This window comes from Drosophila willistoni (genome assembly GCF_018902025.1).
Source record: "Drosophila willistoni isolate 14030-0811.24 chromosome 2R unlocalized genomic scaffold, UCI_dwil_1.1 Seg167, whole genome shotgun sequence".
Classification (NCBI taxonomy): domain Eukaryota; kingdom Metazoa; phylum Arthropoda; class Insecta; order Diptera; family Drosophilidae; genus Drosophila; species Drosophila willistoni.
In genome coordinates, this window is record NW_025814050.1 from 12,529,048 (window position 1) to 12,548,104 (window position 19,057).

The following is a 19,057-nucleotide window of genomic DNA, read 5'->3' on the forward strand; positions in this document are numbered from 1 at the left end:
AGAAGAAAAAGAAAATAGTAAATAGGAAGCAAATAATAAATAAGCATGCCCCGTACTTGTGTCCAGTGAAATGCGATGCGAAGGCGACGAAGATTGCATACAGAGTCTGCCCAGGCAACAACAACAACCCACATAGAGCAGGGCAACAACAACAACAACAAAGACAGCAACAAGGATAACAAGAATGAGGAGATGCCATGCAATGCGATGCGAACTGAAAGGGAAGTAAACAATTGCCGAGCAAACAATGAAAACTAATAAAGCACTTAAGCGGATAGAAAAGCAACAAGGACATTTAAGTGGAGTAAAACAGAAGAAAAAGCAAAAGCAGCAGCAGCAGCGGCAGCAAAGAAACCATCAATCAAAAGTGATTATTAAAGGACAATTCACAACATTAAGCTGAGTCCCTGCCCAAGGCGTTTCTTTAAATTTAAGAAAATTTTATTGATTAAATATTAACAGCCACAATGGACACATTGTTGCAAAACCAAGTGAGGCTAAATGATAGAGAGAATGATGGGGATAAAGTAACATCAACAAGCCAATTTACACCATTGACAGCAAATGGAGCCACAACCACAGGCCTAAGTTTCACCAAGATGAAGAAGGAACCTCTTAAGGATATGCAACGAAACCACCTGCAAAAGATGCCAACGACGACAGCAATAGGAGAGAAACCAACGAGAACACCAACAAACGTAGCTGGGATTTTAAGGATATTAGCCAAGGGTCGAGGCGGCGGCATAACTGGTGGGGGAGCCAGCACACGTCTGCTCCTTTTAACAATATGCCTGAGCATCCTTGTGGGCAGTAGCAAAGCCGGTTTTGCTTGCCTCAGCAATCCTTGTGTATTTGGCGTATGCATCGATGGACTTAACAGGTAAGAGACTGCCCACACAGTGCTGAGCAAATATAATCGACATATATCGTGAGTGCTTCCAATTAGGACAGAATTTATCACCTGCAAGTTCTAGGCAACAAAAAATCTGGTTTCAGATTCTTTTTTAATCTGTTAAGATTTTGACAAAATCAAAATTTATATAGAATAAATGGTGAAAAATTTAGTGTAAGGTCATAAACAATTCTTGTCAAACTGCTTAAAGTTACTGGTCAGTGATTTAAAACAAGGCTAGATTTTATTAAAATAATCCTTTATTATAATATTCCTTTATTCTGCTTAGTATTTACATATAAATGTAAGAAAAACTACATTTTCAAAAGCAAATTGAAGGAAAGTAAACTGAAAAAAGTGAGTAAACTGAGTAAAGAAGATATATCTATAAATAAAAGTTATTTCAGACAACTTATAGTCTAGAAATCATTTCAATTAGCTTGTTCCTCCTATTAATTTAACTTAAAAATAAATCGACATTGAAAAACTCCGAAAAATTTCGAGGGTTAAGCGGAATGTAAAAGCATTTTCTTTTATGAATTCTATCGGGAGGAAATCAGCATTTACCTTAATACTGCTGTAATGAAGCAATCATATAACTTATTTACATTCAGCTTTGCGACAAGCTAACTCAAATCGATTGTAAGGCTAATTTTTTCAATCACGCTGTCATCTCTCTTTCTCTTAACCAAAGTCAGGTGTTCGCCACACCAAAAAGGACATACTTGCATGGAAACAGTTGGCAATACCCTTGCACATTCTGCGCTTATTATCGCCAGCCGAGCGACCAATAAACCCGTCCAACACATTTCGAGTGGCAATAAACTTGCTGCTCCTCTCAAGCGCCAACGGCAGGATCGAGGAACCAGCAGTTTCACTACCCCGATTAAGGGAAAGGAGGGTGAACATGTTGACGCCGCCACTTTGCAAGGAAATGAATTTACCACCAGATGTCTAAAACCGCTCTCTTTGCCCTTACCATGTGCCATAATTTAATGCATGCGCCAGTTTAAATGGGGTTAAGTTTTGAAATCGTATGGGAAGATGCTGAGTGGGTTTCAATTGCATAAAACTGGAAAAATTATTAACTTGGATGGCATCCAATGTACACACACACTCTCGCTTGCGGGTACGTCAGGATCTTATGCAGTAAATTGACTGCTAAAATATAATAAAAATGCCAAAGTATGGGGGATTGAGAAAAGAAAATGTTCACTGCAATATAGATTATGCTTGTTGCATGTCCCTACTTAAGTACAGTTTATACATTTTCACAACATTTACATAGCTTAATGCCAAATTGCGTAAATAACCCAGTTGGAAAAAGTATAGTTGAAGAAGATGTACGAGTATCTGGCATTTCTTTAGCTTAACCTCTTTAGAATACCATTTTTCAGACTTTGAGCCATTTATATAACTAAGTAACTGGCATTTTATTTTTTTCCTATGAGCACTTTGCAATACGTGCCCACTGCTGAGTGTGTGTGTGTAACCGCTAACTGAAGGCACTTGGCACCGCCGTTTCACTTTGGTATATTTTTTTAAAGGATTACATCCATTGCTGAAGCAAGCTGCAAGTCAAATGCGAAGAGCAGTCGTAACTTGAAATGTTTCCTCTTACTCGCATTTCTTGACATTGGACCAAGGCAAGAGCCAACGGAAGATAGCGGGGCAGGATAAAACGAAAGATGCCGATGTCGATGTCGATGGGGGCCAAGAGACAGACCTTATGGATAGAAAGTTTATGCTTGGGCTTGGGAAATTTATCGCTGCAATTAAATTTAACACGATTTCATGAGATTTAAACGGATTAACTGAATAGTTTTTCGACCAATTTCAAAGTTTTCGTAAAAGCAAAAGCAAACACCCACGAGGTGGGAGGAATTTTTGGTGATTTAAAATGTTATGCGAGAACATTGAAATTTTATTGGTTTATCGCGGTTTATGGCCATCAAATAGTTTTATGACTTTTAAGCACAACTAAGAAGCTATAGATATCCTGTTTAACAAAATGCGAATCAAATAGGCGATTTGCTTATATTTGCAATAAAAACGAAAGCAATCAAATAACTATGTGAAATATATTACAAAGTAATTTCCTACAATTGTGGCAACAAATCAAACAAATCTCTAGGGCGCAAGTCAAGTCAAACCAAAAGGTAACAAGCAGAGCACCTTCACCTACCAATCTCCCACTCTTTTCCTTTAGAACCATGTCTGGTTGTACATAAGTATGTATGGATCTCTAGGGCTTCTTTTGGCATATGTCTAAGTGTGCTTATCTCCATATTTAACCCATGCAATGGCAGCAGCTTCCATTCAGTTTGCCATGCTGCATTCTAATGTAATTCAACAACTTCTTTAATTAAGCAGTCGCCTTGGTGCCCCACCTGGCTGGCTGACTGACTGACTGGTACACTTTCATTCTGCCTGTCGGGCCTTAACGTAGCGACATTTCCCTAGACACTTTTCTTGCATTTCCGTTTCAATTTCAATTCGCCAACACAAAGAGCGGAGCAGAAAAAAAATGTAGGTAAGAGAGAATTTGTACTTATGTGTTTGAAAGAAAAAAAAGATAGAAAAGCAATCCCAAATGGCTACCAAATATTTATTTCCACCACTCAAGTGTAATGTTACGTTGGACGAAAGTTTATAGCACTCAGCTGAGTACTGGATATGGGATAGATGTGTCCCATCAACCTACATTGCTCAGAGATGGAATCGTGCTGATAACTACATACATGTTCCGAATCCAGTTCGAATCGTTTAGACTGATTTCATACATCACTTTATTAAAACTTTACTTCGCCGGGCTTTATCTCAACCTAAGTGTCAGTTTTGGTTTTATTATGAAAGAAGAAATATATATTTTACTTACGATGAGAAACAGAAAATTACTAAATCTTTAAAATTTAAATTGAAATTTTGAGATAACATTTGCAAGATCAAAAAATGTGAACAATACATGATAATTAAAAGAAGAACTTAATAACTGCCACAAGATCAATTTCTTATTTCTTGATACCTTGATAATACTCGATACCTTTTTTGAATATTTTCCGGTTTAAGTTAATTAGTTTTTGTTTTTAAATGATGAACTGAAAATGAATTCGATTTTAATAAGACACCCTTCAACACATTAGCTTAAAGCCCTTCAAGTCCATAGAACAAATTATATATTCATGGTAACAAAGTTTATACTTCTCGTCGGATAATACGTTTTTTGATTTTACAGAAATTTGATGAGGCAATTCGTTTTAGTATTCAGTCATGTTACCATCTCTAGATATTGCATTGCTTCAATTACTTTCGAAGGAGAAAAAAACACAACAGCCTTTATTCGAGCAATGTACCGTTATATATGCACTTGTTCTCTCCATATATTGTGCTATTTGCTGAAACTATTTTTGTATCTAAAACATTTTGTATCTTGTTGTTGTAATTTGTTTTTACTATTTTCTTTCTTTTCATGTGCGCCTCTCCGTGTGTTGTGTGTGTGTGTGTGCGGGTGTTTGGGTTTTTTTTCTGGCCAACGTTTGATGCATCATTGACACAACGTTCCACCTATCTGACTGCCGCCTACGCCCACGTGACGCGATAACAACAACTGAAACTACAGCTCGTACTCATGTTACTGCATTGATGGCTATACAGGGATCCAGTGTCAAACGAATTGGGACGAATGCTGGTCGGGTCCCTGTCAAAATGGCGGGACATGTGTGGATGGTGTGGCCTACTACAATTGTACGTGTCCGGAAGGATTTTCCGGTAAGTGTGTGCATATAAATACATACATACAAATATGAAGTCTATCTATGTATCTGTGTGGTTGGGTTAGTACAATGCGGTTTATTTTTGGCCACCAACCTAGCATACGAGAACTAACTAAAATACACGGAACTAAAACGGTGCACAGTTCGCTGAGCAATTCACAAGGCATGGAGAAATGGTATGGAAGTGGAGTTCCTCTTTTTTTTTTTTTGAGCTCGCTCTCCATATCTTCCTTGTGCTGCCTTTTATTCTCCGTCTCTCTCTCTCTCTTTGTCCATCTCTCGTTTCACGTGCAAAATGTATTTTTATTAAGCAAAAGCAAAAAAAAGTACCCACATCCAGAATCTCCTTGGTATCCATGGAGTGTGGAATTGGAGGAGTAAAATATACAAGCAGTGCAGCCAGTGCCAGTGCAAACAAACAGAAAGGTTCCTGTTTCCTTCTCCTTCCACCACTTCTTCGTTAACACTCACACGTATTTGTAAAATTTACGCGGAAAAGCCAAAGCAAAGCAAAAAAAAAGACAAAGACGAGTCAAAAAATAATATATGTGTACCTACTATCCTTCTTTTTCCCTCATTTCCTCCCAACATTCGCTCACATGTGTCTATTCTTGTTTTTTTTTTTTTAACTCATGAGCCAAAAAGTAGAGCTAGCTAAGGACACTGTACAAAACGAAATTGGAGGTAAACGAAATATGGGATAAATTGTTAAGAAGCCATTATGCTCTGTGAAAAGTTACAAAATTAAATTATAGAAAAATTCATAAAAAATTATTAAAAACAAAGTTCTAATGAATAATTACTAATAAATATGGGATAAATTGTTGAAAAGCCATTATTTTCTGTACAAAATTGAAGTATAGATAAATTTCCAAAAGGATTTCTATATTTATTTAGTTAGTTGAGCAATATCAATCGATTAAGGAGTTGATTTTCATCAATTAAATTAAAGACTTAAAGTTATTATTTTATTATTAAAAAATCAAAAACTAAATAATTTTAATCAGTTTTTGAATTTGCGGTAGTTTGTTCCTGCATTTTATTTATCTAGTTTGTCTAAAAAAAAACAAATTTTGAGCTTGTATAGACAATACAGGTTCAAAAATTTATAAAGTTCGAATTGGTTAAATTTTTTGTTGACCTAGATCAGAAGAGAGAAAGAAAGGGAAATTTTAAAGAATATTTTTGATGACATTTATAAATTGTGTGCTTACCATATAAACTAAAACTAACACAAAAGCATCTATAAATAGTAATATTCATAACGATAAGCATAAATTCTGAAGAGTATTCACAACAATGCAAGGAAACGGAAAATGTCGGCAAAATGATTTGAGAAGCAGGATTTCCAAGACGTCAAGTGGGGAATGAGAATGAAAATGGTTGGCAAAGCCAAGCTGGGGCCGGCAAACCCAACTTTAATGTTGTCTATTGTGGTAGTCAATGTTGGGTGCTTAACTTGCCACTTTCTACGTGTGGGACTCTCAGCTCTCTGCCCTCTATTTTAGTCCCCCTCTCTCTCGCTTGTGCTCTGTTTCTATATATACATATATATATATATATATATATATATCTATGGAAGTCTTACCATGAATGTATCTAATGTTCATCCTTTTTGGATTCGTGTACTTTCCGTCTGCACATACATACTAACACACAGACACACACACACACACATTTACTCAAGGTCTACGTGCGAGAAGCACTTAGAGTGAGTCCCAAAGTTGACTTTATAAAATTTAGTGAAATTTATAGCCATGATGTAGGTGTGAACTGTATTTGTATCAGACGCCAACTAAAAACCAAAATACAAATTGTAGCAAATTTGTTCGAGAACTTTGCTGATGAGTTCGAAACAGAGACGAGAAAAGTAGTAAGGAAAGGAGATAGAGCGAGAGAGAAAAAGGATGTGTAAAGGTTTATACCAGTTAAGTCATTGGCTTTAAGGCGTGTTGTAGAAAACAAGTTCGAAACATGTGTCATATGGGTTTCGGTTGTTAACAAACTAAAAACAGAGAGAAAAACTAAAGCAAGAAAGTTGTTGATTTTCGGCTAATTTTTCGTATAGTTTCCAAAACATTAAAAACTAACAGAAGGTAAAAATTTAATCCCATTATGGTAGTAATGAAAACAAATCACGAGTTCGATCTTTCTTGTCTTATGTCGCAAATAGAAATTAGACTGTTTATATTAAATTTTCATCTGTTAGAAAGACAGAAAAGATGTCGGTGTCGCTTTACCCACATACACAGCTTTCAAAAGGATTCAAATATAAATGATTATCTGCATTTGCCGTGACACCTCATACAACAAAATTTTTCTATAGGGCTCTGATTTTTACTCAGTTTTCATTTATCATCAAAATAATACATGGTATCACATTTTGATTTCTAAATACACATGAAAAAAAGGCATTAATTTCGGATAAACACAACATAAGCTTGGAATATAAAATCAACAGATAGACAAATAAAATTAAGCACCACCAAGCGATTTGAAACGGCTTTTCCGAATTGGTCTCAGACAAATGCAGTGGAAATAAAAGCAAAGCAAAGCAAAAAAAAAAATAGCAATAAATGAAATGTAAATAAAGAAGGACTGCATAACAAATACACCAGGAAAAAATATGCTGCTTGTCAGAGAGAAATATGGAAGGAAAAGAATTATACATACATATATAAAATAAATAGATATTTTTTTCCCCTACCAAAAGCGCGAAACGTCGGAAATGAAGCAATAAACTATATACTAAAAAAAAATGCACAAAAATTTAAATGAAATGCAATGATAGTATGAATAGAAAGAAGACCCAAAAAAGATAAAAAGCGGAAGCGACCAAAAAAAAAAGGGTCTAACACAAAGGCAAAGTAACGGATGCTAAAGAAGAGAAAGCGAGACGCCTCTGGGCAAACTATTTAACCGCTCATTGAGTTCAGCAAAGCTTTCACCTTGGTTTGGCAACCCTAAAAAGAAAATTATTCACATTAAAAAGTGTACAAAGCAGGCAAGCAGCAGAAGAGCAAAAGAGATGGCAAGATTCTAATTAATTTTATGAAACCTTCGCCTCTTTTTTACATCTGCATTTTGGTTATGACTTTTGAAGTGGTTGCATCCACACACACACACACATACATACAGAGAGAGAGAGACCAACAGAACAAAGTTCAGTAGCCCAAAAAAGTAGACTACGGTTTTGTGCATCTTCAATTTTTTATGCTACTTACCAAATTTTTTGGATAATTTTCGGTAAAAATTAATGAAATGTTCTTTCTTTCACTTTGTTTTCAAGTGCTTTGATTTCGTTTTTGTCTCTTTGAGTATTTTTTTATCTCGACGTTTTAATCAGGCTAATTGCGAAAGGAACTGAAAGAACCAAAAATAAAAAGTTGAGAACAAGTTTTAGAAAAAGATTGTAGAGAAAAAGATAATGTTTGAATTATAATGTAGAATTGAATTTAGAGCATTATCGTCTGATAAGAATGATCTCAAGAAAAAGTATTTGCAAAAAAAAAAATGGAAAAAGCTTTGTAACTTGGTAATTATTTTGTTGCTATAAAAGTAAACCCTATAACTCATAACTTTTTTAATAAAATTTCAAATCAACTCGCTGAATTATATATAACTGTACTCGAAGTATATGTTCTTTAACAAATGACATTTGTTCATACTACATACTCATGTTGAAAACTTCCTGTTTTTTATTGTACTCAAAACTTGGACTGATGACATTTTTCTTCGTTTGTCATTTCACTTCTTTTTTTTTCATTTTTTATATTGTAAACTTTCTACCAACATGGTTCTCTTGTGCGTGTTCTTTTCTACAGTTGATGCCACTGTTGCAGCTGCCTGCCACTGAACTGTAAACATTTGTGCAACAAGGTACGAACATTTGTTTTGGCTTCGAGTCACAATAAAGATGTCTGCTCGCCCCAGCCCCAAAGTCCCCCTTCAATGCACAAATTGAAATTTGAATTTTATCTGCACACATTTTATGCTTCTTATTTGCTTGTTACTTTTCCATTTCTCCACAAGGCGGTGAAGAAGGTGGGTAGGATCGGAGGGTGGCAGATGGTAGAAGTAAAAAAAAAATATTGCACTCAGAATCGGGGCAACATTTATAAAAGTGCAGAGAGTTGAAAATATTGCACATTTCGTTTTGCATTTTTAGCTCACATATTCGTATTTCCATGAATGAAAAAATTCCCAATGAATGCATTGCCGAATGAATGACTGCACCCAAAAAAGTTGAGTAAAGATGGAAAATTCGATTTCAGAATTCTCAGGCATAATTAAAGATGATAGACTTTGAAGTGTATAAGAACAGATTTTCGAGGAGTTTAAACCCAATTTAAACACTAGATAGTTGTATCTAGTTCCAGTTTCTAGTTTTTTTTTTTTTGGTTTTTTTATACAATTTCCATTAGCACACATTAATAATACAAATTTGAGCTAGTTAAAATGGATGCCACGTCTTTTGCAGTGCAATTTGTATGCGAAACTAATCCCACACCCAAAAAACGTCATCTATTATGTCCTATGAATTCAAGGATTCGTTCTTCAATCACCCACTCGCCCACCCTCCCCGTTTGGTGACAGTGAGCAATGAAATGCACTTTGGCTCATCGAATGCTGAATGCTGCCGAGGAAACTAATCACGGGATTCATTCACTCAGTTTGAACCCGAACTCAAACCAAATCCACAGAGCAATTCAAACCGAGCCACAGTCACCAATTTCAATTCGCATAAGAGTAGGTGGGGAAATGGATGGAGGCGAGGCAAGGCGGTTGCACTTGAATGTCTTGTGGTGCGCATTGTTGCTCTTTCAATTGCAGTTTCTTTTTTTTTTTTTGCTACCCAAGGAATCCATACCATTTTCGAGAGGACAATGAAAAGCCAAAGCCAAGGGAAGCTCATTTTCACGGCAATTGCCATGAGGCTATGCGAGTTGCGGCCAAAAGGATGCGATGTGATGAGAAGGGAAAGCAGATGGAATTTAGGGGTGAATGGCATACACATATGCAGTACGTTCCATCTTTTCACCTGCTTATGTATTAGCTCTTTTAATTAATTGCATTTGGTACAACATTTCCTATCTGGGGTATTTTAGTTTGGATTTTCTATTGAATTTCCTTTCTTTTTCATTGAAAAATTTTCTTTGCCAACGTTGCGTAAAATTAGAAACTATTGTGTGTGTTAACATGTATTTATCTGTGTGTGTGTGTATGTATGTGAATGCCAAAAATTCAATGGCCTTATTTATGACTGTGAAAATCAGTTTGCCAAACATTTTTTACATGAAACTCGAACATTTGGGTTTGTATTGTATATGAGTACATGTCGGTACATTATTGTGTCTCTGCGTTCTCTATTTAATTTATAAAATACTTTGTTGCTATTTTAAAGTCGTAAATTTAAAGTAATAATATTAGAAATACATAGTACACATGTCGTATGCGTGATATTTTTAGCTAATGTTGAGTCGCACAAGAAAATATTTTATTAACCATCTCTCTTTTTTTCTGGAATACAATGTATTATTAGTTCTACATATAATAAGCCCACAAGATCATCATTAAATAAAACACAATAATAATGGATCAACCTAAGAAGTCTTTTAGAAATATAAAAAACTAAGTTATGTATAATTAATAGACGAAACTAAATTGTTCCTCCAAACTTCACACTATTTCCTTATATATACAATTAGACCTAGACTAATTGCAGCAATCAACTGTAACAAAAATGAATCGTATGAATTGTAACCTTTTGGAAAGTTCAATAAACTTTTGCAAATGTTGCTTTTGTTAAAATCAATAAAATCATGAATATTTGAAAAGCATGACAACAACAAAAACACCAACATCAACAAACGCCAAATAAAGAAATAATAAATAAAACCCAAAAGCCAATTGATTAGCTTCGTTTCCACCCTGCAAAACAAGGACAATTTATATAGAAATACATATAAAACGGGTGTCTTTTTTTTAAAGGTATTCTAAGATATTCTAAATTTATTTTAAATGTCAAAAAACCCTACAATTTGTATGATAAACTCGAATTGCAATCAATGCATGGAATACCAAGTTTTTACAAACAAAATAGTTACATAAATACTTTATATGTCAGAGTTCCATACTTTTAAGATAATTATTAGCGGTCTTTTTTCTTTTGATTAATACATTTTTGGGAACAACGATTGCTTGGTTTGAGTCAAATATATATATATTTAATAGAAATATTCACAGAAATCTGTTGGTATTAGGAAAGTTTTTCTAAATTATTTTGGTTTGAAAATTGTTTATTCTATTTATTTGGATGCACCTTTTTTCTATAGAACTTATATATACGTATCTATTATCATACATACATTGCAATATCAAACATTTGTCCCAATTTAAATGGCACACATATCAAAAGAAAAAAACACCCTTTATGTGCACATGAATTCTGTTGAGTAATTGGTATATAAAATGTATATAAAATTGAATGAATTGCGATTTGTTTTCACCTAATTCGTTTAATAAAACACGAAGAGAAGTTTCGCAACCAACGCCAAATATTAGAGTTCATTCAAAATCAAACCAATTAAGCTTTGATTATGATTTTTAGTTTTGATTAAAAGAAGTTGAATGCCAAGTGTACTGATGAATAAGAGAATTAATGAATGAATGGATGAACACAAGTTGATTTTTGATTGAATACGGAGAATATGTAACACAAAGTAAGGTGTAAATTTATGCGCACTGGCAGACACACACACACACACACACACACATATACACATATTCAACTATGCTACTGCTGATGAAGCAGAGAGCAGGGAGCCAGGAAAATTACGATAAAAACTGCATTGCTGCAATTTGAATGCATTTCCATTTCTCTCATATTTTTCCCCTTTTTTATTTGCATTTTTGTTGTTTTTATTGTTGATTCACTGCATTTGCATGAATGCGAAATCTGAAAATGTGAATAGGCCGGGAATCTTTACCCTTTCCTCTGCACTCCCGCTTCATTCTACCCTTTAAGCAATTTGCATTGTTTTCGCGTTGCAATGGCCCCAAGAGCTCTTTGCTGGCTGCAATGATTACATAAAGGCAAGTCAAGGAATAAACCTACAAAGGAAATTCCTAAGCTTTGTTCTTCTTGTTGATGTAGTTACGGAATATATTTTATGTGTGTGTGTGTGTTTGTGTGTGTCAGGAGAGCAAGGTTAAGTTGGCTAAGGATTGCAGCTTACATAGATGATTTTGTTTGTGAAAGAAATTGTAAGCTCATTACTCTTTACACAAAACAAGTAAACAAATAAACATTAAAGCAAATTATATAAACAAAAAGAAAAAAGCTGAAAATTGACTTATTATCTATACATCAAACATTCAATAAGCCATAATAGGAACTTAACTAAAGACGTGAACCTATTAAGGAGAAAAAATGAGAAACTCAAAAATTAATGAAGTGATTCATTGTACAAATTATAAGTTAAACATGACATCCTTACTGTTAATTGAAGACCAAATTTTTAATTTTTCTTCTTAAATAAAAAAAATTATACATTTTCTTTTCTTTTCGCTGGTAATTTAATTATAGTTGTATTTTAAATAAAAAATTCAACACTTTTGCTTTCAGACTTAACGTAATCAAATATTTAACAATCACTTTACACAAATTTCTGACCAAATATTCAGACATTCAGATGTTCAATAAAAAAAAAAACGACCCAAACCCTGAGGTTGGAAACAAAATTGAAATGGCATTACAAAAAACAAAAAGCAAAAAGAAGAACAGTCAGGGGTACAGAGAAGAGAATGAGAATGCTAGGGACAGAGCTGAAAGAGAGGGGAAGGGAAAGGGAAAGGCAGTCAAACCAATGCCCGTCCATTAAGCAGACGAAAAAATGTGCGTCCAATTCGAAAAATTCATTCATAAAACATGCTTCGTAGATTGCGGATACAGAGAGTGAAACATTTTTCCAAGCCCACAGAATTGTGTGCTCCACGCTATATACATATCTGCAATACTCCGCTCTTCTCTTTCTTCATTTACTCTGCCCACGCACAATGCAGCAATAAAATGAAAATCGATTTTCACTTTAACGACTTCACACATACCAAAAAAGAAGGAAAAAATGAAAAGAATTGAAAAGGCCTCGATGAAACCACAAAACAATGAACAGAAGGAGAAAAAAAAAAGGGAAAAACTGAAAACGAAGTAAGAGGAAAAATCATCGCCATTGCAGTCGATAGGTTGTTGCTTCTGCTGCTGCTGCTGCTGCTGCTGCTGTCCTGCTTGAACTCATAAAAAGGGTGGTCACTGGTGGTCAGTCACGAACCCTGTTGTCCCTGCTCCATCACCAAGTCAGATAGACATTTGAGGGTTGACTTGAATTTGGGGGTTGACTTGTTAAGAACTGGTACAATGCGTAGGTGTTCAAGTTTTGACTACCAACTTTCTTTTTACCCCTCTAAACGCCCTCACCTCAAACCGAGTACTCTTCCATTGCGTGTGTAAATTTGTGTGAGTGTGTGTGTGTTTGCCTGACCACTTCCTGTATTTGTGCCTGAATTGGAACGTAATGTGACATTTCAAAAAAAGGTAAACTTTTCTTTCGTATTTTTTCCCCCTCTCTGTGGTTTTCGTATCACTTTGTTTGGCTCTTGCAATATAAAGTGAGTTATACCACTGCAGAGACATATCTATTGACAGATAATGCTTCTGCTTTTCGTAATACGATGATGATAATGACAGGTAAATGTTTCCTGTTTTATATAGCTATATCCGGCTTATTTTTAGCCACAAACTTTGAGGTTGAATGTATATATTGCCATAATAAAACTGCAGTATGTGAATACATTTCATTTGGTATTTGTTATTACAACCATTAAATCATATGGCAAATGGCAAAAAGCCATAAACAAATTGAAATGCAACGGTGGCGGCCATTCGCATTTACAGTGACTTTACGATAGGCCAAGTTAAAAGGATGTTGCTACGTACAATAAAATGCAACCAAAGAGATGGGCCAAAATCCATTACTCAATCGAAGTGCGGTCAGCGAGAAGCAGTAATACCATAAATTTTCAACACTTAAAGAAATTGCTGGAAATTTCCCATTAAAATTTATATTCTTACACTCAAAACAAAAGATAAAATGTTCTCCAGAAATAGATAAATAAATTGTATAACATTAAATGATTTTATGACTATGAAGTTGTGGGCAAGCATTAGTCCATAGGAAAACCAAAGGAGAACCACTTATATGTGATTAAGAATTCGTGTTTCTATAAACCAACCTAATCGCAGATATATGTTGGGCAAGTTTAAATCTTGTTAATCAATAAAAAATTTTCAATGTTTTGCTACATATACTTCTGATGATATTATATTGGGCTAAGACAAGCCAAGCGGCAGTTCATTCGACCTCAAAGTATGCAACAGAAATGCAACACACAGCTTTTAGGGGCAACACTTGATCGAATTCTGCATGCACAAGATATATAGATGTACATACATATATGTATGTATGTTTATTTTAATGTACGCCGACATACAAGTACACATACACCCCCACACACACACACACACACACACACATGCACACACTTACACGGAGTCAGCCATGTCATAAAGCAAACAAATGGGCATCAGCTGACATGGTACCAAGTCCAGACACTCGTCTCATATTTGGTTTTGTTTTGCTCTCTTTGGTTTGCTTTTTCTGTTGATTTAGTGCTTATGCAAATGTAATATATGTTCCACTCTCTGCCTTCCCACTTACTCTCTCTTTCATTTGCATAGACTTACATTATTGTTGCATTATAAACAACACACATATACGCACATACATACGTACATAGGGAGACATTTATCTTTTATGCGTCTGCATCTATTTTTATGTCCATCAGCGTATGAGAACTATAAGAACATGAGTACTTTTTGTTATTTATGAGCTCAAGTGATAAATTTGTTGCCTTTTAGTTGCACTCTTTCTTCTCTTCCTTAAGTTTCATTAAATGCCTTCCACTGACGTTGCCATTGCTGCTCCTTTCAATGGCATCCAAAAGTTGAATGCAATTTTCTTGCATTAAATTAAAAAGTTTCATTGCACAAGAAAATTCCTATGCACAGCAATGGCAGTCAGTCAGACAGACTGGCAGGCGGCAGGCTTTTTGACACTTTTGTTTCGACACTTTGAAGTGCTTTTTGCCTCAGACACAGACAGACACTTGGGAGATACGCGGAACTTACGAAAAGTTCTTTTCTCAACTTTAAGCATATTTTTCGCCAACTTGTTGCCAAAAACGAAACAGTAAGAAAAAGAACAGAAACAAAACAAAAAATGCCAAGAAACAAAGAAGACCCAAATAAATTTTGAAAGTTCAGCCATACAAAACATTTCGCTGGCAATAAATTTGCAAGGATACACACTCACGCACACACACACACACTTACAATAGGAAGTACACACAGAAAACAAACAACGAAAAAAAAAACTTTAAAAAATCACTCATACGCAGTGTTGCAACTGCAACACAATGGGGCGCCTTTGGCATAGAGAATCTGTCTGTATGTCTGTTGAACATATATGTCTGCCAGTCTCTTGCCTGAAAGCCTGAATGAAACACAACACAGTCAAAGTCGAAGTCAACGTTGGCCTGCAGTTGTTGAGCAGAAAATTGAAAAGTATTTTCAAGTACTGTTTTTTGTTGTTGTTCTTGCTGCTGCTGCTGCTGTCAAACCAGACATATATTCTCCTTGCAGTGCAATAATACACTAATATTATATATAAAGTATGTTCAAAAAGGTAAAGAACTTAAGCAATCGAGTAATTGCTTCTTAGAAACATTTTATTGCCAATTTGCTGTTGGTATACAAAAAGGTTTCGCTCATTACATGAACAAAAAAAATATTTGGAACAACAATTTAATTATTAAAAATTATATTTTTGATGCTAATACAAAATAGATCATGTGTAAATTTATATTTTCTTCAGGTAAAGTAAGGACTCAAAACTTGTTTCCAGTGAAAAAAAATAAATTATAGTTTCAGCTTTTTTATATAAGAACATTGACCATTCGCTGTGAATTTTTCTAGTGTGCTTTTTCACTAGCTTGCTGACTTGCTCGCCTTTTATCCACTTGTTTTTCCTACATCACCACCCTCTTGACCCAGAACCCCGACAGACATCAACAAATTTGGCATGTGTTTGTTTCACACACACACACAAGCATACTCCATATGGGTGTGTGTGTGAGTATATCCTTTTGAAATGTTTATATTGCTTGCAAGGAAATCAGCACTTGTAGGTTTTGTTTTGATTGCCATTGATGCGCTTGTATTGAAAAAGTTTCCCTTTTGCCTTAGCCATTTCTTTTAACTTTCCATTTTCTTCTTGAAAAGAGAAATTTCCATTTTCAAAATATAATGAAAAGGTCATTCAATTGCATATCAACTAACCTGGGCATGGCAAAGGGTTATATAAGAAAAAAAGAATGATTGAATGAAAAACAAATTGAAAATTGACAAGAAACAAAAAAAAACACAAGAAAAACGTTTTTCCTTTTAATTTGGGATTTGCAACAATCTCAATTTACACTTTTTACGCTCTCCATTTCAAAAATTCAATCAGAGACCACACCAGACCACATAAACGAAACCACAAATAATAAAAAAGCAATAAATAATGTTTGCACAACACAAAGTAAAAAACAAAAAATTGCTAAAAGCTAATGGCGAAAACTTGCCAAACAAGAATAATAAATATTATTTATGAAATTTATTTTTTAATAAACGAGAATTGAACTTTAACCAGAACATAAATCTATAATTCAAAGGAAAATGCAGAATTTGCTCATTGAGTGTCTTTTTTTCCTCCACTTTTTTTGTTTACAGGATCCAACTGTGAGGAGAATGTGGATGAATGCATGTCGAATCCATGTCAAAATGGTGGCCTATGCCGTGACCGTAACAATGGTTATACATGTAGTTGCCAGGCAGGCTATCTGGGTGATCACTGTGAAGTGGATGTGGCTGTTTGTGAAACAGGTAGGTTTATCGAAAGGAAAAAAGATTGTGCCAAAGTTTAATCGAAAAACTATCTTTGATAACCCCATCGTATCTCTTTGCCAGGCACTGGAGCCCGCTGTCAACATGGTGGAGAGTGCATTGAAGGACCTGGATTGGAATTCACCTGCGAATGTCCCGCAGGCTGGCATGGACGAATCTGTCAGGAGGAGATCAATGAGTGCGCCTCATCACCATGCCAGAATGGCGGCGTCTGTGTAGATAAACTTGCCGCCTATGCCTGCGCCTGTCCCATGGGTTATACGGGCATCAATTGCGAAGAGGAGATTCTCATCTGTGCGGACAATCCATGCCAGAATAATGCTCTTTGCCTTATGGAGGAGGGCATACCCACGTGTTATTGTGTGCCCGACTATCATGGTGAAAAATGTGAATATCAGTATGATGAATGCCAATTAGGACCACGTTGCATGAATGGTGGCGTTTGCATTGATGGTGTGGATACATTTTCATGCTCCTGTCCGCCATTGTTAACGGGCATGCTGTGCGAGTGTCTGATGGTGGGTGAAGAATCATTGGATTGCAATTACACGGCACCAGCCACAGTGGCTACACCACCAGCAGCAGCAGCGACAACCACAGTTGCAGCACCCACAGTGCGACCAGTAACACCGCCCGAAACGACCTTGCCACCAAAAATAGCTGAAGCAGAGGTTGTGGTAACGACAACATTAATGCCAGAAGTACCGGAAGTTACTGCCCCTACTTCTGCTTCCTCAGAAGAAGGAGTTTCTGTGGAAGTAACAGTGGAGATAAAACCCATGACAGTAGCACCACCCGAAAGCGATAGTCAAAGTGTATCTGTAGAACAGACCACCATAAAGCCACCGCTGGAGGTGCAACCGGAACCAATACCGGCAGTGACCACACAGCCCGGGGGAATTAGTGCATCAGTTAGTTCTTCCTCAGAAGAGACACATAGCATCTATACAACAATACCACCTCTACCAGCAGCAGGTGGTACTTCAGCATCGGCTGAAAGTTCTGGAGAAGTTATCATTTCCGAAGAATACACACCAGTGCCCAGGTTCGAGGTAAGCGCCAGTGGCAGTGGTAGTGGAAGTGGAAGTGAAGAAGGTGTAACCACCACAACGCTAAGACCTATGCCACCACCATTACCGGAAATAACCACTGTAATAGATTACACTTCCGCCTCGAGTAGCAGTTCTGAGTCAGTGGAACAGCCTCTGGTGACAACGCCAGGACCCATTTTCGTACAGCGAGTGACTACGCTGGAGACTAGCATTTCCATAGAATACGCCACGCCTACACCAACACCTTACCGACCAGTGGAAGTAAGACCTGCCACTGAATCTGGATTAGAATCGGAAGAAACGACCACAACTCGTCACCTATGGACGGAGGTACCAACAACAGCGGCGCCATTTTTCACAGAATATCCCGCAGAAGTTTTAATCACAACACATCGAACGAGTGCGGGAAGATTTACCACTGTGCAACCCCCCATAATGGTAACCACCGGCAGACCAGTAGATGTAACACCACATATAGTTGTGACTATACTGGATGACAATTCTACCGCAACCACAGAAATGCCAATGACTACGCACCATCACCATCATTATCATCATCATGAGACCACTTTACAACCACCCGTCGAGGACGATTATGAGCATCAATACCATCATCATGGCGGCATAACTACACCAGCAGCCGTGGAGATAACAACTGGTGGAGCTATGCAAACCGAAGATCTAATTGGTATACCACAGCCAACGGCAGAAGATACAACGATAGCACCACCAAGATTACCAGTGGCAACGCTGCCACCTACGACTACAATGAGATCCGTTACAGAAGTGCCGTTGGTGGTGCCCATTACAGCGTTGCCAACATCACCACCCACGCTAGCACCAACGACGCAACCCCCAACGGAAATGCAAACCCAACCACCCACAGTTTTTCCAACAATGCCTCCAACACAGCCCCCAACAATGCCACCCACCCAATTACCCACTATTCCGCCAACAATACCGCCTACACAAGCTCCGACAATACCACCCACATTACCGCCCGCATTGCCCACTATTCCACCCACACCTCCATCCACCCAATCAGCACAAACTCTACCGCCACCAACACGAGACTTTCCAGTCCAGACCAAACAACCTGTAACGACCACCACCGAGAGCAGTGAAGAGGTCGAAGGAGCCAATACAGTGGCCACCGGTGGACGCGGTGGTGGCATGCCAGAAGAAAAAGCCGGCGGCGCTGATGTCGACTGCATCAAATTGGGCTGTTATAATGGCGGCACCTGCGTAACCACGTCAGAGGGTTCCAGGGTGAGTA

At 36.7% G+C, this 19,057-nt stretch overlaps 2 protein-coding genes across 3 annotated transcripts in view; one reads left to right on the forward strand and one right to left on the reverse strand.

Annotated features, from left to right (window-relative positions):
* The window catches only part of LOC6642073 (MKRN2 opposite strand protein), a 59,604-nt gene that overhangs the window by 22,190 nt on the left and 18,357 nt on the right, over positions 1-19,057 (reverse strand). Inside the window, exon 2 of one of the 2 annotated variants that reach the window (XM_002064811.4) lies at positions 7,890-8,028. The exons of the other annotated variant lie outside the window; for it this stretch is intronic. The gene's annotated coding sequence lies outside the window, so the exon portion shown is untranslated. The remainder of the gene's footprint in view (positions 1-7,889; positions 8,029-19,057) is intronic. 2 annotated transcript variants of the gene reach the window in all.
* Positions 24-19,057, forward strand: part of LOC6642074 (protein eyes shut) — a 38,133-nt gene continuing 19,099 nt past the window's right edge. Inside the window, exons 1-4 of the mRNA XM_002064812.4 lie at positions 24-880; positions 4,512-4,660; positions 16,556-16,708; positions 16,793-19,050. Of these exons, the coding sequence (XP_002064848.1) occupies positions 468-880; positions 4,512-4,660; positions 16,556-16,708; positions 16,793-19,050 (2,973 nt within the window). The 5' untranslated portion in view covers positions 24-467. The remainder of the gene's footprint in view (positions 881-4,511; positions 4,661-16,555; positions 16,709-16,792; positions 19,051-19,057) is intronic.